General features: G+C 44.8%; 1 protein-coding gene across 2 annotated transcripts in view; it reads left to right on the top strand.

The window, feature by feature from the left end:
• The first annotated feature begins 7,241 nt into the window (after positions 1-7,241).
• LOC128420545 (uncharacterized) overlaps positions 7,242-24,234 on the top strand; it is a 32,759-nt gene continuing 15,766 nt past the window's right edge. The window contains exons 1-6 of one of the 2 annotated variants that reach the window (XM_053402140.1): positions 7,486-7,605; positions 9,385-9,483; positions 10,803-10,889; positions 12,786-12,949; positions 13,668-13,777; positions 14,977-15,270. In XM_053402140.1, coding sequence (XP_053258115.1) covers positions 7,566-7,605; positions 9,385-9,483; positions 10,803-10,889; positions 12,786-12,949; positions 13,668-13,777; positions 14,977-15,151 — 675 coding nt within the window. In that variant the 5' untranslated portion in view covers positions 7,486-7,565 and the 3' untranslated portion in view covers positions 15,152-15,270. Of the gene's footprint in view, positions 7,606-9,384; positions 9,484-10,802; positions 10,890-12,785; positions 12,950-13,667; positions 13,778-14,976; positions 15,271-24,234 lie in introns of those variants that run through there. The other variant, XM_053402141.1, reaches the window with a different exon arrangement.

Here is a 24,234-nt window from a genome sequence, read left to right as displayed (position 1 = left end):
ATGGAAATCAATACAGAAGCCATACCTGCTTGTGGTATGATAAGGTGACGAAGGTGGCAGAGGGACCCAGCGCTGGGCGGCAAACGAGTGGACAAGGGATGCCACCACTACCACCCGGCGCTGGGTCCGTCCTCCACAACACCTCTGCAGCATCAACCACCCCCTCCTCAGATTCTGGGTATCACCAGCAGCCACCCCAGCCCCAGCGCTGAGTGAAGAAAGGCCGGGCCAGGCGGCAAGTGAGCAGGCAAGGGATGTCACACACACACACACCGGTCCCTCCGCTGCTGCTGCTGCTGCAGCAACATCTACCTCCTCCTCTGGTTCTGGGTGTTGCCTGCGGCCCCAGCACTGAGTGAGGGAAGGCAGGGCCGGGAGGTAAGCAAGTGGGCAATGGAAGTGTGGCACTCAAAACGGAAGTGCAACACTCAGAACAGAGCCCATTCGGATTACAAAAAAAGTTCACAAACTGGAACACCTACTTCCAAGCTTGCGGCGTTCGAATTCCAAGTTCTTCGTGAACTAAGCTGTTCAAAAACTGAGGTACAACTGTAATTGCAAGTTACCGGATGAGAAAACCCAGCTGAGAGACTGTTGGGGAGACTGCTGGGATAGGAGTAGTGCTGGGCTGAGAAAAACACCGAGAGAGAGTCAGTGTTTTACTGATAAGGTGAGGAAGAAAAGGAACAATTAACCCCTCTCCGCTTTGATGGATGTAACTTCTTGTGGGACTCTGTGTAAGCTTAAGATTTCAGCTTTTGCTCCATTCTCTCCCCAAGTGGCTGACCAATGTGGTGTATAAAAGGAGGGCTTGTAAAGCTCTGGGAATTCTGCCAAATTTTACAAGTAGCTCTCCTGAACCTTGGAGAAGACAAAGTAAAATCACACAGTTTTTCCTTCAGGACAGAAAAAAGAGTCGAGCAAGGGGACATGCAAGAACTTGGGAATACAAGTTCTTTGATTAATTTGGTCCTAGAATTGGCCTTGGCAGAGAACATAAACAAGGCAAAACTGAGAAATAAACGGGGGCAAAACGACAAGCTTATACAGAGGCATTCTTTTAAGCTTAGTAGAAGCCCACCCATTTCTAAATGTACACAAACAGAGGAGAGAGACACTGAACTCCAGGATCAGCTTCATATGGTCTGCCTAGAATTAACTCTCATTGAAAACTTCGTTAAAGTAAGCAATGCGCCGCTTACAACATTTGTGGAAAACTTTCCAATTCAAGAGAGAGCTTCAGAGTCAAAAGATATTGAAAGGATATCTAGGCAAACCCAGCCGGCAATTACTGAAATGACAAAGGCAAATGCTAAAGAAGTCACCAAAGGACTGTATAAGAAATAATCTAAAGCACTGAAGAAAACTAAAAATATTAAAAATTTAAAGAAGCAGAAGAAAACGCACCGTGCAAGTAAAAAATCAGTTACAACTTGATACCAACGGATTCCACCCGGGATACAAATAAGCCTATATTAAAAGCTCATAGGGAAAAAGGGGAAACAAAGAAGACAGCACCAATGTCGCCAAACCACAGCAAATGCCAGAGAAAATCTGACAGAGGAAAATAAAAGATACACCTCAGTTGTTGTTGCCCCGACTCCAGGAGGGAAAGCGCTTGGGAACAAAGGAAACAGAGAGGACACTATCCACAAAATTGAATCTAATAACGTAATTTTCATCAGGAAAAAGGGTGATGATTCCACAAAAACTAGTTATTGCAAATTATCCAAAACCAAAAGGCCTCCTCACCCAGGCAGAACGTATAACACATCTCCTGCTTATTTGAAATAAGACCTTACCAGGAGCAATGAGGTCCGAGGATATTGTCTAAAGAATATATATAATATGACAGCTTTAGGGCACAGGCAGTGATTACCTTTAGGGGCCCAGATCTAGCCAACTATTTATAAAATCTGGGAGTTTTTCATAAAAGACAGGCTAGAAATGTTACGATATGGATGCAACGCAGCTGCAAACTGCTAGCTTGAAAACATCACGTGATGGGAATGTTGGGACTATCTGTGGGAAACAGTGGGACAGTCAGTTCACAGGGCAATGCACCGGAATTTGCTCAGAGTGTAATTTGAGACCTTCCTCTTGCGTATGCACAGGAAGTATTTGTCACTTGATTGCTGGAGTCTGAAGAGTACAGACACGTTTTCTGTAATGCTGCAAAGACAGAAATAAAAGCATGTAAATATGTTTCTGTCTATCTCCTTTCCCTGCCAGGGGAGTGGGTGTGCTCTTCCCATGCTGGGAAGAATCGCCTATCGAGACCTAGCCTGGATCTTGCTGGGGAATGCAGCCAGGGAGGTCAACCGGAGACCAAGCCGGGTGCCTGGGAGAGTTGCCAGTTTCTCCCAATATAGGCTTGATTTCCAACAAGAAATTATAAGATTTTTTGAAAACCAGGTGCCAGTGGCCTCTCTTCTTGGTGATATGGAAGTTGAGTGCAAAAACAAACATTCTCCGAAAAACCAAACAGTGATGAAAACCTCATAGATCTGACTGGGACCCAAGAATCCTTGCCACTCTACTATAAACAACAGACATCAAAACCAGAAAGGAAGACACCACCTACACACGACTCACAATGTTCCGCTATCAAGTGGATAGATGACGGAGGGAAACAGCCCAGTCTAAACCAAGAAGTACACCATTCAATAAATGAGTTTGACGATTCCCTTGCCTTCGATGAAAAGAGACCTTCAAACGCTTTTTTTTAGCCCTCCCTTACCGGTCACAGGAAGACATCATTAGCAAAATGACTTCCTTACGAGACACCCTTATTCAACTTTGGCCTCCAGAGAAAGCCAATACAGTGGTACCTCGGGTTAAGTACTTAATTCGTTCCAGAGGTCCGTTTTCAACCTGAAACTGTTCTTAACTTTAGCTAATGGGGCCTCCTGCTGCTGCTGCGCCATGTAAGCACAATTTCTGTTCTCATCCCGAAGCAAAGTTCTTAACCCAAGGTACTATTTCTGGGTTAGCGGAGTCTGTAACCTGAAGCGTTTGTAACCTGAAGTGTATGTAACCTGAGGTACCTCTGTACAATCACGGATCAATTTATGGAAATAACGTCTAACCATCACAGCTAAACAAAGGGATGAGGTGGAGAAACTCCCCTCTATAAATAAAGATAACCAAATCAGTAAGGAACACCCTCTTATCAGAGAATATAACTGTACTGTCCCTTCAAGTTGCGTGCCGAGTTCCCGCCTCCCCCCAGTATAAATAAAGACTCATGACGCCATTGTTTTAGGTTAATGGGCTCAGGGGATGACGTGGCCCGAGGATTCCCCTGATTGCGCGGGGGCTGGAAGCCCTCAACACTACCTCCTCCTGATGTCGGAAGTGGCTTTATTCTATAACTTCTCTTGAATGACTCCAAAGAAAATTTCTTAATCCGGAAGAATTAGGCCTCGCTGACCTGAAATCAACAAGACAAATTCCAACTACTCAAAAGGAGTTTTTAACCCTTTAATTGGAGGCGGGTCTGTGTTTGTGGACAAAGGTAGGGAATTAAATCAAACTGTAGAACTGGATTGATATAATGATTCTTTAATGAACAGTTCAATAGAGTTTTTAGCACCCAATGCCATGCAAACCTCTGGGGAAAACATGAAGTTCAAGTCTTGTTTGACTATGAGGTTATAACTCCAATAAGGAATTCTGCAGGTCAATAATACAATTGTCGCCAACAATACATTGAAGGTCTTATCATGGAATATGGCGGGATGGTCCCCCAAGTTAGTAGATTTGAATTTTAAAAGAATTCTGCATTGTTGTTGTTTAGTCGTTTAGTCGTGTCCGACTCTTCGTGACCCCATTGACCAGAGCACGCCAGGCACTCCTGCCAACATTCTTAACTCTTAATTCTTAACCAACATTCTTAACTCTAATGCATAAATGGGCTAATACCATAGCTAATTTGTCCGGCCAGGCTTACTTATGTCCACTTACTTTACCATGGGATGAAATGGGTAATCAAGCCTACAGTCCCCCCACCCCAGCCTACTGAGAAGCTCAGTGTGTGAAGAGGTTGGAGGTGGTTGCTCCAGCTCATGCCACATGGTTCTCACAAGCCACTCTTGAATTCCGGTATCAATAATTCAGGAACTTTTACTACTTTGTGACTAACCCCGTGTTTTAATGCCCATGCTTGTGGAAAAGCACATGAACCTGACCTTTGTAGTTTGGAAGTAAACCATTTCAGGAAGTCTCATGCAAACTTATGCAGCTATCTCATGCTATCTAGAGTTGAGCCAAAGTTCATGCTGTGAAGTTAGCTTAGGATTGCCATAGGGTTACCCGGACATATACGGAATACTGCAGCTGACAGAAGTGACCGGGCGTAAAATCAGACAAATGTCCAGGGAAATCTGGGTGTATGGCAGCCTATGTTGGAAGTGCCGTTTTTGCCATTTCTACCCCCTCAATAAAAAGACAAAACAGCTGTTTTTTCTTTTTATTTTCTTTTTTGCATTTTTGCTCAAAAAGCTCAACAACTTTCGGCAAAACTGAAGAAGCTGCCATAGCATTTGAACACAATCCAGCAGTTCAAAAGCATGTCAAAGTGCAAGCAGATAAATACTGTATTTTTCACCCTATAGGATGCACTTTTTCCCCTCCAAAAATGAAGGGGAAATGTGTGTGCGTCCTATTGGGCGAATACAGGCTTTCGCTGAAGCCTGGAGAGCGAGAGGGGTCGGTGCGCACCGACCCCTCTCGCTCTCCAGGCTTCAGGAAGCTATGCGTAACCCTCGGGAGCCCAGCGGGAAGCCGCGCTGGGCTCCGGAAGGTTGCACAGAGCTGCCTGCGCTCCCGGCCTCCGCGCAGCTCTGTGCAACCCTCAGGAGCTCAGCACCAAGCCACGCCGGGCTCCGGAGGGTTGCGCAGAGCTGCCTGCTCTACCGGGCTTCCCGCAGCTCTGCGCAACCCTAGGGAGCCCAGCGCCAGGCTCCCAAAGGTTGCGCAGAGCTGCCTGCTTTCCGAAGCCTCGGGCGCGCTTAAGAGCGCGCCCGGGCTTTGTGCAGCTCTCCGCAAGCCTGGGGAGACCGGCGTGGCTCCCTAGGCTTGCGGATAGCAGGCTGTTCTGGGGGCTGGGGTCGGGGGAAGCTCGGGCTTCCCCTGCACCAGCCCTGTGCCTTGGGGAATTTTTTTTTCTTTATTTCCCCCCCCCCCCAAAAAAAACCAAGGTGCGTCCTATAGGGTGGTGCGTCCTATGGGGCGAAAAATACGGTAGATACTGCTCTGGCGGGAAGTTAAACGGCATTTCCGTGCGCTGCTCTGGTTCGCCAGAAGCGGCTTAGTCATGCTTGGCACATGACCCGGAAGCTGTACGCTGGCTCTCTCGGCCAATAAAGCGAGATGAGTGCAGCAAACCCCAGAGTCGGTCATAACTGGACCTAATGGTCAGGGGTCCCTTTACCTTTCCCTAAGATAGAGGGAAGGTTACTCAAACAAAACTATTTATACTATATCTGCTCCTAAATCATTTCCTCAAGCTTTTTTATAATGTACATTCCTCAAGCCTTTATAATGTACATTACAGCGGTACCTTGGTTGTCGAACAGCTTGGCTCCCAAACAAATTGGCTCCCAAACACCACAAACCCGGAAGTGTTCCAGTTTGCGAACATTTTTGGGATGCCAAACTTCCGACACGGCTTCCGTGGCTTCCAATGGCAGATAGGACGCTCCTGCAGCCAATTGAAAGCCGTACCTTGGTTTTCAAATGGTTCCTGGAGTCGAACAGACTCCCGGAATGAATTAAGTTCAACAAGCAAAGTACATATATACTCTCTCTCTCTCTCTCTCTCTCTCTCTCTCTCTCTCTCATACACACACACACACACACACACACACACACACACACACAGTGAAACAGTGATTGCTTAACTGCTTTAAACAATCAAGGTCAAGTATGAAGGAATTAGCAGTATAAGAACATCTTCAGAGTTGCCTTATTAGTCTTTCTGCAGCAAAAACAATACATTATTATTTTGGCAACTTAAAGACTAACAAATGTATTGTGTTATTGTGAACCACACAGCACTTTAAAAGATGCCTGCAGAGTTCTATAGTGGGATTGTAGAGAGGTAGATCAGAGGGTTAAGAAATGCAGGTAAGTGCATTGTTACAGTAACTCCCTCTAACAATTATATTAACTGGGAGAGGGTCTCCATGGCAACACTGCCTATGAATTGCCCATTGTGACTCTGCTTTTAAGTAAGGCATTGACTTCACTGACTTCACTGTCTACTTTATACTCCCACAGGTTGCGAATAAAATAAGAAACCAGTTCAATGGCTCCTAAAAAGCCACCAGGTAAGTCCCTTTGGTTACTATTTTCTCTTCACAGGAACACAGAGATCTGCTGACTTGATATGTTCCCTCCAGTACATTGTACTGTAGACACTTGACTTAGCTGAGCTATTTCGGGCTGTTGCTTGATGTTTATTTTTATGTTGATCATCTCATCTCATCTCATCATATAACATTACTATACTCATGCTGTCTTTATATAGATAAGAAGCCAGAGAAAGCTGAACCACCCGCAGGAGACAAGGCCGCAACACCAGGTCTGTATGCTCATTAGAACATGGAGGAAGAAGGAACAGTAAAGGAAAGTTATGATGGGGAAGACCAGAGTGAGGACAAGCATTTTCTATAGGACCAGGGCATCCACCAAGTCCAACTGAGGAGCAATGAACTTGAGCTTGTGTCCACCATCTGCTGCTGGCAGTGAAAGCCCCAGCTTGAAATGAAAGCTCTCCTTGATAGGCCCTCGCCCTCACTACAACCCATCCACTGCGGCAGCCCCTTCCACTTACTAGATGGAGGGCAGCCAGATGGAACTCCACAACCTCAATCTTCCCATGAGTATGCTGTGTCCTTGTTCCAGGCCGGGGTAACAGACACATTGAGGGTGTCCAATCCACTCTGCTAGTTGAGGATCAACTTCTCGATGTGAAGTCTCATCTCAGCTCTACCTTTCACTATAAGAACATGATGCTTAGTGGGCAGAGTGGGACACTTAATCTCAGGGTCATGGGTTTGAGCCCCACATTGGGGAAAGATTCATGCATTGCAGGGGCTTGGACTAGATGACCCTCGTAGTCCCTTCCGCCTTCATCTATTATTCTATGAGAACATAGCAAGAGCTTGCTGGGTCAGACGTCTGGTCCCGGGTGATGTCTCTTCATGCTCCTGAGGCCTCCAGACTGGGAACATGGGCAGAAAAGTATCTTCAAGAAGCAATACTTCCATGCCAGATTCCTTCATCCACTTTACCTTCCAAGGGTCTGGGCCCTGGCTTTTCACAGTGGAGCAACCCCCCACCATGGGTTTAGGAAGCTGACTGCCATATGTTGATCTAGATGGGTTGCCAGAGATTATGGGAAATTTCTTGACTGGGGTGGCACTGGGATGTTGTCTGTTGATGGCTAAAGCAGAATTTTCTCTCTTCCTGTCCATCAAGGAGAACTAACACCTTTGCAGGAAAAAGTGAAAAAGTTCTTCGAATCTGCATATTCTCTGTATGTTGGCACAGTGCTTCTGATGGGCTCCATTATAGCGGCAGCAATGCTGACCTATCTGTGTAAGTTCCAGTCTTCTAGGAAAATATAAAAGGGTAATGGGCAGAATTACAATTCACTCTTGCTTGCTTCATTTCAGCGGAGACCTTTAAAAGGAAAGGATAGGTTCTGGTCTCCACTAAGCCCTTTCACCTGCTGATTTCAGTTGGTGAGATAAACATTTAATGTACTCTCTCCCATTGAAACCAGTGGCACCCTAGGGTTGTCCCTGAAGAAATGCTCAGAGACTTTTAACTGGTTTGTTTAAAAAAGGCAAAGGACTCCAGACAGTTAAGGCCAGTCACATACGACTCTGGGGTTGCGGCACTCATCCCACTTTACTGGCCGAGGCAGCCGACATTTGTCCACAGACAGTTTTTCTTGGTCATGTGGCCAGCATGATTAAGCCTCTTCTGGCAAAAGCAGAGCAGCGCACGGAAACGCTGTTTACCTTCCCGCTGCAGTGGTCCCTATTTATCGACTTGCACTGCATGCTTTCAAACTGCTAGGTTGGCAGGAGCTTGGACTGAGCAATCGGAGCTCACCCCGTCACAGGGATTCGAACCGGCGACCTTCCAATCAGCAGGCCCTAGGCTCAGTGGCTTAGACCACAGCACCACCCATTTCCCAACTGGTTCTTCTGGGAGTTCTTTTGGAATGTGCCTTGCTCCTTTGTACTCAGGTGATTAACCCCTTCCTTGGATGAGCACACTGCAACCTCTACCATCTGTTGCAGCCTAGGGTCCTCAAATCGTAGAAGTACCCAAAGCAGCTACACTACCTCACGGATGAAGCAGGTTGGGGGCCAGACTGTTGCTCTTGGGAGCCTGTAGAAAATCTTCCTAATGTTCATGGCCCAGCGTAAATATGTGCGTTCAGCTGTTACTTTCTTGACAAATCTGGACTGTGAGAGTGGGGTAGACCCAACCCTGGTCAGCCAAGCCAAGCCCACCTGGCGGCAGCTATCCTGCTACTGAAAGAGATTGTCAGGGGGAGGCAGGGGCGTTCCATGGTGGTGGTGGGGCGGCTGCACTGGGTGTCATTCCAAAAGGGGGGGGCAAAATGCCGACCCCCAATCAGCAGTGTCTCCCGGGGCGCGCCCTACTCACTGTGCACTGACCCCAGTGGTATGCATCCCCCCAGGAAGCACGCCACCCCTACGGGCGGCATTCCATGCCCCCGGGACGCGTGCCATGACCTCTGGGACACACACCACGTCCCCCGTGGGTGGCACACCACACCCCCTGGGACAAGTGCCGCTCCGAGTACCAGAGCAGGTTGCTTCACCTCTGGGGGAAGGAGAGCTTCCCAAGGCTGAAATGCTTTCTTCAACTCCCAAGGGTATCGAGAGGCTGGAGTACCCACAGACGTCCTGGAGAACACCTCTGTCAAGTGTCAGGTGGAGGGAGGAGGGGATTCTAGGTCTCGATCTCCTTGTCAAGATGAGGTAGCCATCATGTCCATCTCCTGTAAGGGCCAGGCACCTTTGCAATTCAGAATACACACACACACACACACACTCATTCCTATATCTATCTATCTATCTATCTATCTATCTATCTATCTATCTATCTATGAAGATATTGGGCTAAGGACTCTAAATTAGATCTTGAGGCTTGAAAATGGACCTTCCTAGAGGAGAAATTCTTCCTTTACGAATTTTTGGAAGTGCATTACATATTGGAACTTATACGACAGAAGTCTCATTCCAACTGCAACTTAATCCCTTCCAAAGGGGTGCTGGGGGAAGCAAAGCTATTCTCCCACATGCGTTGAACAACTTTCCCCATCATCACCTTTAGATGTTAAGGAAGTGCAAAGGAGAGCCATATTTGAAGAAGGAACGACAAAGATTCTGCAAATGGTAGAAGACACCTTTCCGGATCTTTTTGAGGCAGATGGTAAGTCATATGTTACTTTTTGTCTGCGCAGGAGCTCCTTCCACAGCCCACCATTTCTTCTCATTACTCAGTTCAGGGAAGTCGAAGAGGAATGGGTGGGTTGCCTCAAGCTCATTCTATTCTCAACTCCTCCATAAGGATGGTGTGTGTGTGTGTGTGTGTGTATGAGTGTGTGTGTGTGTGTGTGTGTGCCGTGTTGGTGGAAAAATATATTGATATAAGAAAGAAAATTCCTGAATTCCAAGATCCAAGTTTGGGGCAAGTGCCCATTGGTGAGAGAACCCAGCAGAGATTTACACTCACAAAATATGCAGCAAATGTCAGCATGAAAGTATCGCCTGCTAGACCTTTAAAATAGGCTCTTCCAAGTGACTTCCAAAGTTTCCCTCTTCCCCCAGCAAACAAGAACACACACTTGGTAAGTTAAAGAATGCTTTGCTTACAAACTCTTCAAAGGTCAGAGCCATGTGCTTCAGAAAAGGTGCACGGCAGGAAAACTTAGCTTAGCAACAATGTGGAGGAATATCCTAGAGTATTGGTGCAGGAACTCAAGAGTGGCTCATGAGGAGCATGGGGCTGAGCTTGAGCAATCAGATCAAACCAGGAAAACGTAGCTTAGCAACAATGTGGAGGAATTTCCTAGAGTATTGGTAGAGGAAGTCAAGAGCTTGAGCTTGAGCAACCAGATCAAACCTCATCACATACTGAGCTTCTCAAGTAGCCTGGGGAAAAACAATAGGCTTGATTACCTATTTCTTCCCAATGTAGCTGAGTCTAGCAGGGCAGCATACTCTATGGCTTGAACACTTTAATGCATTATTTAAACATGTTGGTTATACGAGGCTGATTAACCTACGTTTTGGAGTTGCAGAGTTGGAAGGGATCACAAGGGTCTTCTAGCTCAACCCTATGCAGTGCAAGAATCTTTCACCCAATGGGGGGGGGGGTTCAAATCCACAACCCTGAGATTAAGAGTCTCATGCTCTACTGACTGAGCTGTCCAGAAGCTCCAGGAAAGGACTGCAGCTGAGTGGACGTGCAAATGCCATTGTTGTTGTGTTAAAAAACACCCCGGGTTCAATTTTCAGCATCTCCAGGCAGAGGTGGGAATGACCTCTTTCAGAAGTCCTGGAGAGCCATTGCTAGTCAGCATAGACAATTCTCATCTAGATTAATGAATGGTCTGATTCTGTATAAGGCAACTTCCTAGGTTCCTATATATGAAAAGTAAATATTAGATTTTGAGAAACATGGCTGTTCAGTATCTTTACATGGCTGTTTGAGATTCCTCCCGACTTCAATTGTTGCAACTCTCTTAGATATCACAAAATTCAAGAAAGCTGAGAATATATCTGCAGCAATATCCGAAGAGAAAAAGAAAATCAGTGAACTACAGCAGGCTATTAGTAAGTTACTCAGAAACCACTTTTATTGGTCAAGGTGCCAGAACCTTTGAGGCAATAGGCGATTTCAGAACCATTGGGATGGACTTCTCTTTTCCATTACAGGCTAGAATGGCACAATTCTGGTGCCAATCCCGTTTTGAAATATCAGTCAGATTAGCACAGCTGGAAACAGAGAATGGGTAGCTCTCTTCAGGTGTTTTAAGTGAGCACACGCGCAGAGGGCTGTAGGGATGAGCATACTAGCTCTGGCCCACTAGGGCTCTTCCCTGTGAAATTGCAGGCTGACGGTCTCAAGCTGCGAACCAGCAACATAGGAAAGGTCACAAGTTATCTGTGTACTATGTACAAGTTCTCTATCAGGTACAGGATTTTAAATAGTATGGACACAGTCAAAAGGCCATGTTGTTGAGCCTATGAGAGCAACAGCTCCATTACAGTGGAAACCTAGCCAGATGGGCGGGGTATAAATATTATTATTATTATTATTATTATTATTATTATTATCATCATCATCATCATCATTATCATTATCATTATCATTATTATTACTACGGATGTCTGGTTAATCCCATAGTACTTTTAGGAACAAGCTGTTGCATTAGCATGTCTGTTGAGGCATTTGTCCTGAGGGCCAAATACTAAACTTGACTCATGACTCAATGACCAGTCCCCACATGTCCTCCTTTCCATGCTAAGGGAATTCATCCTGAGCCTGTGAAGTAAGAAAAAAGAATTTTCTTTCCCATCATGTCAGTACTACAGCTTTTGTTTCCTATATTTTCTTTCCTACTGTTCAAATGGTGGGTCGTTCTAGGTTTTTTGGTATATGCTCTGCACTCAAAAACAGTTCTAAAACTGTCTAGAAGGAATTGGCTACAGCAAGGTTGAATTTCACAGGAGACCTGGTGGAGCTCCCTTGCACCTTTCAGTCTGTGTCTGGTACTTTGGGCTGTTGACCCAAATCTGTTAGAAAGCTGGCTAGTGAATTTTTAATGGGTGCAAAAAGAGAAAGAGGGAAGGAAATGAATGGTACTTCTCAGACCAAATAAGTTATGCGCAGATCCCTGAGCAAAGAAGTTATATGCTGACAAGGCCTCACTCCTGTCAGCAATCATGCTGTAGCATTCAGCACCAACTGCAGGTCAAGCACGAGGGAAGCCTCAAATAGAGCATTCTGCATTAATCCAGTCTTGAACTGAGCAAAGTATGAACTGTTGTGGCAAGGAATCATGGTTCAGGAATGACCAGACCTGTTGAACCAGCTGCAGCTGGTAAAAGCCACTTCTAGCCATTGGGGCATCTACCATGGCCCTCTCCTCTACCTTCCCCCAAAAGGGAACATTGGCAACGGCCCATAGCTGTTCTAATCCAAAGGGGCCAGAGCTGCTTTCTTTAGGAGTGGTCACACCACTGCTTCTTTCAATGCCACAAGGACCACCCGCTCATGTAGCAAAGCATTAACCACAATCTGGACCCAACCAGTCAGCCCCCTCCGATAGATTTGATAAGCTAGGAGTGATTGGAGTTGAGGGGCCATGGGGTTGGATGCATTGCTGCAATCTCAGCAAATTGCATAAGGTGAAACTGATCCCACTAAACATCCTCTATAGAGCCACTGGCTTCTTCAACTGGAGATGCAACATTTGGAGAAACAAATGCACTCTGAAGGTGAGCAACTTTATCCTTTAAGTGCATAGCCAGTGGGTCCTAGTGGGTCCTTGAGGACAATGCTAGATTTTCTTCAGTGGGGGTGGTTCCCCCACCCAAGGTGCTCCCAAGGTTCCCCCTAATATCAGTGTTTTAAACTCTGCAGAGTCCTACAAGCTGGCTTCTACTACAACCTCACTTATCCTGTCTCTCATTTTATTCCTCTCACATTCTGGGCATTGCTCAAAGGTGACATTCACCACAGGTTACGTGAGGAATGGATTGTTTGGCATGGAGCCCTATATATATTTGACTTCATTGCCACCCCAAGGACTTGGAAACAGTGCATACAATACTGCGAAAGGATGAAATACGAAACAAAATTGTTATGTGTTGAAAGTGATGAGGAGCAGGTGAGCAGATCATGCAATAAATTCTTCAGGGACAATGGAGGAGTGTGACTTTGGGGATAGATTTCAGCATCTGCCGTAGTTGTAGAGACTGATAAGGGACAGACATGAGACCTGGGAAACCGGGATTTGAATCCCCACTCTGCCATGAAGTAATAAAAAAGCATGCTAACAGACAGGTTATTAATAATAAAACAATCATCATAATAACAGTCCTCTCCCCCACACTTTTACAGGCTATAGATTACTTTATAGCCTGGGGAAAGAGGAATGGTTTTGCCTGATGCCTAAAGGCATGTAATGATGGCGCTAGGGAAGCCTCTCTGGGATGAACATTCCATAATTGGGAACCACCACAGGAAAGGCCCCTTCTCTTTTTGCAATCCTTCTCACCTCTCTGGGACATTGCGGAGGGCCTCAGATGACAAGCACGGGGTATGGTGGGTTCCTAAGGGGAGAGGCAATCCTTAAGGTATTGGCTCCTGAGCCATGTAAAGCTTTATAGGTCAACACCAGCACTTCGATTTGGACTACTAATCACCAGCCAGTGCAGTTGTGCCCTGATTGGTGGTACATGCGCAAACCAGCTTGTTCTGGTGATCAATCTGCCCATTGTATTTCTGCCAGCTAAAGTTTCCTGCTCCTCAATGAGACCAAGACCTAGGCATTTTTGCTCCTTCATTTCCCCCTTATCTAGACTTTCTTCTGTTCTGTGATGTAGGCCTTTGCTGTATCCATAGTGAAGCCCAGACCGACCGATTATTTTATTGGAATTAACATGGTAGGCTCAGATTGGCGCTGCTATCAAAAGGGCTTTCGCCTGGATAAACTGTAAGTCCAAACTCCTCCTCATCTGGGAACTTTCATAACCAATAAGTATTTGAAGAGAGCCAAGATGTTTCTGTGTTTATATTGTTCTTTACGATGGTTTAATTTATAGACCAATTCGTTTCCAGAGAGCTTCAAAGTGGTTTACAAAATACAAAAACAATTGCACATGGTTAAAATAGAAGAGAACAAAATCCACAGCCAGGAAAGGTGTGATTAAATGAGCCTCTCAAACCACCTTTGTTGCCCAGTTGCAACACAACAACCCTGGAGGGCAACCAGTGGGATTCACTCTCTGGCCATTGCTGCCACCACCCTTCCACTTCCTCCAGCACTCCAGAGGGAAGGGACCTGGGGTGCACCAAAGCAATTGCTTTTCAAGCTTCTCTGGTGCTTTACCAGGCATGTCCAAAGTCAGGCCCAGGGGCCTAATCCAGCCCGCCGGTTAGTTTAATACGGCCCATGCAGCAGTTTATTTTCTCGGGTAAAATCCTTTAAAAAGGTAAACAACTTCAATCCAAAAAAAAAGACAACAACTTTGGTCGGTCCTCACGCACGTTCATTTCATCAAATCTGGCCCTCTTTGAAAAATGTTTGGACACCCCTGCTTCAATCAGAGTGCAAAGGCAGCCCACACTCTGAGTGTTGGGAATCCTGGAAGCCAAGACCCAAGTGTGGGGTGAGTACTCTTTGATGAGAGAACCAATTAATCAAAATCCTACCATTTATTAATTTATAGGGTTTGCCTGCAAGAATATTTCCCCCCTTATTTTCCTGAGGAAAGCGCAATAAGTGCTGGCTGGATGTACGTGTTTCTGCAGGCTAGCACATGATTTGCCTTCCAATCAGACATAATAATAATACCCCACCCATCTGCTAGTTTCCCCCAACCACTCTGGGCAGCTCACAGCATATATCAAAACATAAAAAAGCAATCATTAAAAACTTCTTGATACGGGGAATAAAATGAGACTCATCTGGTGTTGGTGGTAGTGCAGAAAGTGTGTAAGCTCTGACTACAGGGTAGGGCAGAGAGGCAGGGGAGTGCTCTAGACCAAAAGAGAATTCTCCTCTGAATGTTACTCCTCTGGGTTACTGCAAAAATAATGAATAAGTGTGTGGAGGATTGGCAAGTATTTGATTCTAAGAGGTACACAATAAAATAAGTATTCAGACTGAGTAGTTTCTCCTCTCCTTTTCAGCTACTGGGATAGTCATCGTCCAAGAAATAAAGGTCCTGCAAAACCAGATTCGAACAACTGTGTCATCATCACAAGGGGCTGTGACAATATTTATGACTGTTGGCATGATGTTTTGTGCCACGGCCTAAAACGGTGCGTCTGCAAAAGGAAACCTATTAAAAAGTGGATGAAATAATTGATAATCTGCACTCTATACCACCTTGTCAATCCTGCTATTCCGAGGCTGGAAAAGAGCCATTGTTTTACACCTGCAAAGGCTTAGTTGGGCAGTGAAATAAAGTGTGGAAGAATTCAGTAATAGCCCATGTATGTTTATTTTCTTTTTAAAATTGTATTAGCTTAACTGAAAGAAACAAAAGAAACAGTCTTCATCATCCATTCATACAAAAGTACACAACAAATCAACTAATAGAAAAAAGGGGGAAATCTAATAAGCAGAATAAAGAATATCATCTTTCTTTACATACAACTTCCCATCTACTCCATATTTCACATATTCATTATTAACTTCTTGCCAAAACTTGTCAAAAATATAAATAAAGTATAAATAAATATTTAATTATCTGTGGTCTTGATTCTTACTACCAACTACTACAGATTTTATTTGAATGCTACAACAGAGTTTAAAAAGGTAAAGGGACACCTGAACATTAGGTTCAGTCCTGGACGACTCTGGGGTTGCGGTGCTCATCTCGTTTTATTGTCCGTGGGAGCCGGTGTACAGCTTCCGGGTCATGTGGCCGGCAGGACTAAGCCGCTTCTGGCGAACCAGAGCAGTGCACGGAAACACCTTTTACCTTCCTTGCACTACTCGACATGCTTTCGAACTGCTAGGTTGGCAGGAGCTGGGACTGAGCAACGGGAGCTCACCCCATCACGGGAATTCGAACCGCCGACCTTCTGATCGCCAAGTCCTAGGCTCTGTGGTTTAACGCACAGCGCCACCCGCATCCCCTACAACAGAGTTTAGACTGCAACAATTATTTTTCAAATATATTTTAACTACTTCCCACTTAGAAATCAATACATGTTTTGGTTTATTTTTTATTTTTTCCAATTATTCAACTCCGAGTATTCAACCTGTTTTTGAATCCATTCTGTCCTAGAAGGAACATTGTCATTTTTCCAATCTGATGCAAAAAGCATCCTGGCGGCAACAGTGGCATAAAGGAAGATCTCGCTAACATTTTTGGGAATATCCAGATCTATGATCCCCAGTAGGAAGGCTACCGGGTTGTTGTTGTTGTTTTTTAAAAAGCTATATTTAGCATTCTTTTAAGCTCTGAATAAATGTCCTCTCAGAACCTCTCTATTTTCCTGCACCGCTACCACACATGAAAAATTGTGCCCATTTCCTCTTTACATCTCCACCACGTGCTGGAGACATTTTTGTACATTTTAGAGAGCTTCCAGGGTGTCAGATACCACACATGAAACATTTTCTGGAAGTTCTATCTCAGGGTATAGCAAGCTGTGAATTTCCAGTTCACCTTCCACAAGTTTTCCCATTAATGCATATATATAACTTATATACACATATACTGTATATATCATTGCCGCTTTGACCTCCTCCTCCTTGACTTCCCAGCCAAGGAGGAGTCGGTACATTTTGGACAGGGTTTTGGATTTAGAATTCACCAAATCAGATTCAAATTTAGAGCTTTCTGGCGCAAAGCCTTTTCGTTTGTCACTTTTATAGGTCTCAAACAACTGATAGTATTGGAACCAGGATTCCCAAGGGAATTGTTTCATTGTGGCGTTAAAATTGTTCTCTCTGGCCACAAGGCTTAATGAGGTCAAACTGAGTGCAGTTTTTATGTATTTGCCTTTTAAATCATGTTTCAGAAAGCTTGAGCTCCTCCCATTAAAAGGAGGTGAAGGATAGGAGCACGTCCATTTGCAAATGAACTCAAAGCTTTTCTTTTGAAAATGCTCACAATATACTCCCATTCATGGATCACTGCCTTGCCGTGGCAAAGGGGCTTGAATGACTCAGAGAATCTATGAGCTATGCTGTGCAGGGCAACCCAAGTTGGACAGGTCATAGTGGAGAGTTTTGACCAAACATGATCCACCTGGAGCAGGAACCAGCAAGCCACTCCAGTATCCCTGCCAAGAAAACTCCATGGACAAAGACAACAGGCATATGAAACTTATGACACTGGAAGATGAGCCCCTCAGGTCAGAAGGCGTCCAACATGCTACTGAGGAAGAGCGGAGGACAAGTACAGATAGATTTAGAGCTGATGAAGTGGCTGGGCCAAAGCCGAAAGGTCGCTCAGTTGCGGATATGCCTGGTAGCGAAAGGAAAGTCCAATGCTGTAAAGAAAAATATTGCATAGGAACCTGGAATGTAAGAACCATGAACCTTGGTAAATTGGATGTGGTCTAAAATGAGATGGCAAGAATAAATATTGACATCCTGGGCATCAGTGAACTAAAATGGACAGGAATGGGTGAATTCAGTTCGGATGACCATCATATCTACTACTGTGGGCAAGAATCCCGTAAAAGAAATGGAGTGGCCCTCATAGTCAACAAAAGAGTGGCGAAAGCTGTACTGGGATGCAATCTCAAAAATGATAGAATGATCTCGATACGAATCCAAGGCAGACCTTTTAACATCACAGTAATCCAAGTTTATGCACCAACTACTGGTGCTAAAGAAACTGAAATTGACCAATTCCATGAAGATTTACAACACCTTATAGAAATGACACCAAAGAAGGATGTTCTTCTCATTATAAAAGGTAAAGGTACCCCTGCCCGTACGGGCCAGTCTTGCCAGACTCTAGGGTTGTGCGCTCATCTCACTCTAGAGGCCGGGAGCCAGCACTGTCCGCAGACATTTCCGGGTCACGTGGCCAGCGTGACAAGCTGCATCTGGCGAGCCAGCGCAGCACACGGAATGCCGTTTACCTTCCCGCTGGTAAGCGGTCCCTATTTATCTACTTGCACCCGGGGGTGCTTTCGAACTGCTAGGTTGGCAGGCGCTGGGACCGAACGACGGGAGCTCACCCCGCCGCGGGGATTCGAACCGCCGACCATGTGATCGGCAAATCCTAGGCGCTGAGGTTTTACCCACAGCGCCACCTGCGTCCCATCTTCTCATTATAGGGGATTGGAATGCTAAAGTAGGGAATCAAGAGATAAAAGGAACAACTGGCAAGTTTGGCCTTGGAGTTCAAAACGAAGCAGGGCAAAGGCTAATAGAGTTCTGCCAAGAGAACAAGCTGGTCATCACAAACACTCTTTTCCAACAACGCAAGAGACGACTCTACACAGGGACATCACCAGATGGGCAGCATCGAAATCAGATTGATTATATTCTCTGCAGCCAAAGATGGAAAAGCTCTATACAGTCAGCAAAAACAAGACCTGGAGCTGACTGTGGCTCAGATCATCAGCTTCTTATAGCAAAATTCAGGCTTAAACTGAAGAAAGTAGGAAAAACCACTGGGCCGGTAAGGTACAATCGAAATCAAATCCCTTATGAATACACAGTGGAAGTGAGGAACAGGTTTAAGGATTGAGATTTGGTGGACAGAGTGCCTAAAGAACTATGGATGGAGGCTCGTAACATTGTACAGGAGGCAGCAACGAAAACCATCCCAATTAAAAGGAAATGCAAGAAAGCAAAGTGGCTGTCCAACGAGGCATTACAAATAGCGGGGGAGAGAAGGCAAGCAAAATGCAAGGGAGATAGTGACATGCAGATTTCAAAAAAATAGCAAGGAGACAAGAAGGCCTTCTTAAACAAGCAATACAAAGAAATAGACGAAAACAATAGAATGGGAAAAACCAGAGATCTGTTCAAGAAAATTGGAGATTTGAAAGGAACATTTCGTACAAAGATTACCATAATAAAGGACAAAAATGGTAAGGACCTAACAGAAGCAGAAGATAGTGTGGTTAACAGAAGGTAGTGTGGTTGCTAACCTTGAGCCAGACATCCTGGAGAGTGAAGTCAAATGGGCCTTAGAAAGCACTGCTAATAACAAGGCCAGTGGAAGTGATGATATTCCAGCTGAACTATTTAAAATTTTAAAAGATGATGCTGTTAAGGTGCTACACTCAATATGCCAGCAAATTTGGAAAACTCAGCAGTGGCCAGAAGATTGGAGAAGATCAGTCTAAGATTGGAGAAGATCATTCTACATCCCAGTCCCAAAGAAGGGCAGTGCCAAAGAATGCTCCAACTACCACACAATTGCACTCATTTCACACGCTAGCAAGGTTATGCTTAAAATTCTACAAGGAAGGCTCAAGCAGTATGTGGATCGAGAACTCCCAGAAGTGCAAGCTGGATTTAGAAGAGGCAGAGGAACCAGAGACCAAATTGTAAACACGCACTGGATTATGGAGAAAGCTAGAGAGTTCCAGAAAGACATCTACTTCTGCTTCATTGACGATGCAAAAGCCTTTGACTGTGTCGACCACAGCAAACTATGGCAAGTTCTTAAAGAAATGGGAGTGCCTGATCACCTCATCTGTCTCCTGAGAAATCTCTATGTGGGACAAGAAGCTACAGTTAGAACTGGATATGGAACAACTGATTGGTTCAAAATTAGGAAAGGAGTACTACAAGGCTGTATATTGTCTCCCTGCTTATTTAACTTATTTAACCTTGAGCCAGACATCCTGGAGAGTTAAGTCAAATGGGCCTTAGAAAACGCTGCAAATAACAAGGCCAGTGGAAGTGATGATATTCCAGCTGAATTGGGAAAGGAGTACGACAAGGCTGTATATTGTCTCCCTGCTTATTTAACTTATATGCAGAATTCATCATGCGAAAGGCTGGGCTGGATGAATCCCAAGCTGGAATTAAGATTGCCAGAAGAAATATCAACAACCTTAGATATGCAGATGACACAACCTTGGCAGAAAGTGAGGAGGAATTAAAGAACCTTTTAATGAGGGTGAAAGAGGAGAGCGCCAAATATGGTCTGAAGCTCAACATCAAAAAAACGAAGATCATGGCCACTGGGCCCATCACCTCCTGGCAAATAGAAGGGGAAGAAATGGAGGCAGTGAGAGATTTGACTTTCTTGGGCTCCATGATCACTGCAGATGGTGACAACCGTCACGAAATTAAAAGACGCCTGCTCCTTGGGAGAAAAGCGATGACAAACCTAGACAGCATCTTAAAAAGCAGAGACATCACCTTGCCAACAAAGGTCCGTATAGTTAAAGTCATGGTTTTCCCAGTAGTGATGTATGGAAGTGAGAGCTGGACCATCAAGAAGGCTGATCGCCGAAGAATGGATGCTTTTGAATTCTGGTGCTGGAGGAGACTCTTGAGAGTCCCATGGACTGCAAGAAGATCAAACCTCTCCATTCTGAAGGAAATCAGCCCTGAGTGCTCGCTGGAAGGACAGATCATGAAGCTGAGGCTCCAATACTTCGGCCACTTCATGAGAAGAGAAGACTCCCTGGAAAAGACCCTGATGTTGGGAAAGATGGAGGGCACAAGGAGAAGAGGACGACAGAGGACAAGATGGTTGGATAGTGTTCTCGAAGCTACCAGCATGAGCTTGACCAAACTGTGGGAGGCAGTGGAAGAGAGGAGTGCCTGGTGAGCTCTGGTCCAGGGGATCATGAAGAGTCGGACACAACTAAACGACAACAACACAATGTACAATGCAGTTATAGGAGTAAATAGGAGGAAGGAAGATCAAAGTGTAGTAAGTCACGGTAAGAGAGAGAGGAAGGGCATGTTTTTTTCTTAATGCAGGGCGGCTTTGCACATGACACTTTACCCAAATGGATCTAGGGAGAAAGAGTGGTTACATCTATGCACACCACTATAGGTGAAGATTCTACATGGGTTTTGTGTGTGTATGTGCGTGCTGCATATGCACATACTGGGAAAGTGTTATTGCATATGTGGAGATGTATGGGTGAAATTATGTGTGCGAAAATGTGTATAGTTCAATCGAGATAGTATGTTGGGGGAGAGAAACAATGCAAATAGGAGTCATCAGCATACTGAAGCTCTATGACGGAATTTACAGTAACCTAACTCTTTGCTTTCCGCCTGCTCAGATTGAAGAGCTTTCCAACTGATAGTATTGGAACCACTCAGGATTCCCAAGGGAATTGTTTCATTGTGGCGTTAAAATTGTTCTCTCTGGCCACAAGGCTTAATGAGGTCAAACTGAGTGCGGTTTTTATGTATTTGCCTTTTAAATCATGTTTCAGAAAGCTTGAGCTCCTCCCATTAAAAGGAGGCGAAGGATAGGAGCACGTCCATTTGCAAATGAACTCAAAGCTTTTCTTTTGAAAATGCTCACAATATACTCCCATTCACCCAACAACGGAGTTCCGGTCAAGATGGCGGCAGGCTAGGCAGTCAGCTCCAGAGCTCCATAAATTTTAACTGAGTTTTAATTGATTTTATCTCGTTTTAACTTGCTTTAGACCAAGTATTTTATTTTTCTTAATCACAACTGTTTCTTTTAACTTGGAGCTTGAGAGCAGAAGAATGTTGAGCTGTGAGCAGAGAAAGTGCCGAATGAGTCAGCGCTTTGCAGATAAGGAACAATAGACGACACCATTAATCTTGAAAGCCTGCGACTCCCACGGCAAAGGAGCTCAACAAATTGGTTTTAATTACTTGCCTAGAGCAGCAGCAGCCTTGACGCTGCCCTGTCCGCCCGTCACTCGCTCGCCAGGTCTCTCCACAGTCTCACGACCACCTGAGGCTGAAAGAAAGCGGCGAGAGTGGAAAGCTGCGAGGCTGCGAGGCTTGGGTTGCTGTAATTACACTCCGAGAGGTGAAGAAGAAGTTTTCGGCAGAGAGGGGTGAAGAGAGAGGAGACTGAAGTTTAAATCAATCAAACAAAAGCCTGGAAGTTCACAAAGCGGTGAGAGCTTCTGTTCCAAGTAAAGCCTGCCTGCACTTTTCCCGGAGACCGAATAGGGGAGGGATGGGGGACTGGATAAAGATTCAAATTGAGAGCCCTTCCCTCGAACAATTGATCGTGAAGAGGGCTGAGCTGAGATGATCTACTTGAGCCCTCAACAGGGGTAAATCTTTATCGGAATTTGACTCTTATTATAGCTCTTCAACGAACTGCGGAGAAATCCCTGGAGTTAAATACTCAGCTGTATAGCTAAATCATTGACTGTGGTAGGAAGTCCCCTTCTTCTCTCCTGTATTATTTACACTATTTAGCTCATATCTACTGTAGCTATGGGCAAGAGGAAACGCCTCAGAGAAGCAGAGGAATTACTGCTTCTCCCTAGCCCTAAGCTACAAGCGAAAGAAAGAACAGACCAGTCAAATTTTCAAGCAGCAGTTACTACATACAATAGATTTCTTCCACTAAGTGACTTGGATGTAGCTAATAACATTCCCAAGTCCCAAAATACCACCTTACACACTTGTAATCTAATGAGCACTCCCATCAAGGGCGGGCCCGATGTGGAGGGGAAAAAGATCCGGGATAAAGAAAACCAGCTGGGAAATGAGTCCTCCCATTTACAACTAGTCATTAGGACACTGGACTGTATATTTTAAAAGATAGACTTTCTGACGTGCTCAATTTCCAAGCTAACGGAAAAAGTGATGGATATGGATGCCAAAATTGCCCTCAAAATTAACTACCAGAGGGGACCTCCAGTGATACCCCCACCAAACTCTGGGGCAAAGGGGATGGGAAAATACAAACTAAACGATCTCATGTGTAAGCAAAATCTAACATTGCAACCTAAGAAGATATGCCTAACGATAAGGTCTGAGATATGGGACTGGTCAAGCTTGGAAGGAGCTAAAATTGCCCTAAGTAAAATCCTGAGAATAAGCATAGTTCATATTGATCTTCATGCTTTACTTCCGCTAACTCAATCATATGGCTCTTACAAAGTTATTTTAGCCTTCCGTTCGCTGAGACTACCCTTATTAATAATAAGACAAAAATGGAAATTTATAAAAACAAAAATCATACCCACAAGGGTTTTTGCGGACAACATAGTAAAACCACTACTTGTGGAAAAAGAGAAAGAGATATTAGATTCAGAAACAAGCTCTACAAAATCGTCAGACAAAGAGATGTTGCTTTCCCCGCAGAGAACGGAGGAGATTGCCTGCAGTCCACAACCAGGAACGAACTTGGGTGGTTCCAGAATATCCATTGATGAAAGCGCCCTTATGAATTCATTTGACGAATTACAGTCACAAGAAAAAGAAAAAATAATAAATAAATTAGACAAGTTAAGGGAGAAGATGTCTCAGGCCAAAAGCAAAATAGGAAACAAAGAAATTCAAACCAACAGGGCCATTGGAGGCTCAGTGGACCTTCTCAAATTTAGCCCACAGCCTCAAAATAGGTCCATAAAATCCAAGGCAACGATACAGACAATCGTCTCGCCACCCCTATTAGTTAATCTGGAACCAGCTCTTCCTGCACCCGCTGGAATGGTTATACCTGCTAAAGAACAGCAAAATGTAAACAAAATTTCGACACATTCCTCAATGCCTGACCTGGAGTCATCATTATCGGACGGTGAATCTCTAGCTGATGATTTAGAAGTTCAATCTGCTACCGATATGGACTGGACAGAAGACCCCTTGGGCCACATAAATAAGATGATATACCCACGGAAGGAAAATCCAATAATAGTTAAAACTTGTACTGACTTAATCTCTGCTCCCCTAGGTGATAAGCTCTCTGATAAAATAAGGGATTTCAGAGAGGAGACTAGACCAAACCAGGACACTACCCCTATAGGATCGGGCGAGCAGAGTATAATTACAAATAGCTCAAGAAGCACACCTGTGCCAAAAGGAGAGAAGTCATCTACTATTAGGCAAAGGAAAATTACTGACTTCTTTAAATTTGACAACCCACCAAGATCAGCGTTCCCCCCTTCTCCACTGTGACTACCCAAACTTCAGTCAAATCCTCTCCCGTTCTCCCTTTTAAGCTGGAACATAGCAGGCTGGAAGGGGAAAAAATCTGACCCGGACCTTGTAAAACTAATAAACTCACACCAAGTAATTCTCCTGCAGGAAACATGGGAAGAGGGGAGAGTAGATATTAATGGTTTTGATGTTACATCATTACCGGCATGCCCGTCCACTAAAGGAGGCCGGCCTAGTGGAGGATTAGTTATAGCAGTTTCCTTGAAAATACAGGCAAAACTCACGCTTGTAAATGCTTCCACCTTTGCAATTACAGCCCTGATTACGGGGGAAAACTTTGAACTTGTTATAACAAATGTTTATCTTCCTCCTGGAGGCAACATTGCAGACTT

Source organism: Podarcis raffonei, chromosome 9 (assembly GCF_027172205.1).
Source record: "Podarcis raffonei isolate rPodRaf1 chromosome 9, rPodRaf1.pri, whole genome shotgun sequence".
NCBI classification, from domain to species: Eukaryota; Metazoa; Chordata; class Lepidosauria; order Squamata; family Lacertidae; genus Podarcis; species Podarcis raffonei.
Note: the sequence above shows the minus strand (reverse complement) of the source record. Positions and strands in the feature narration are given on the sequence as shown.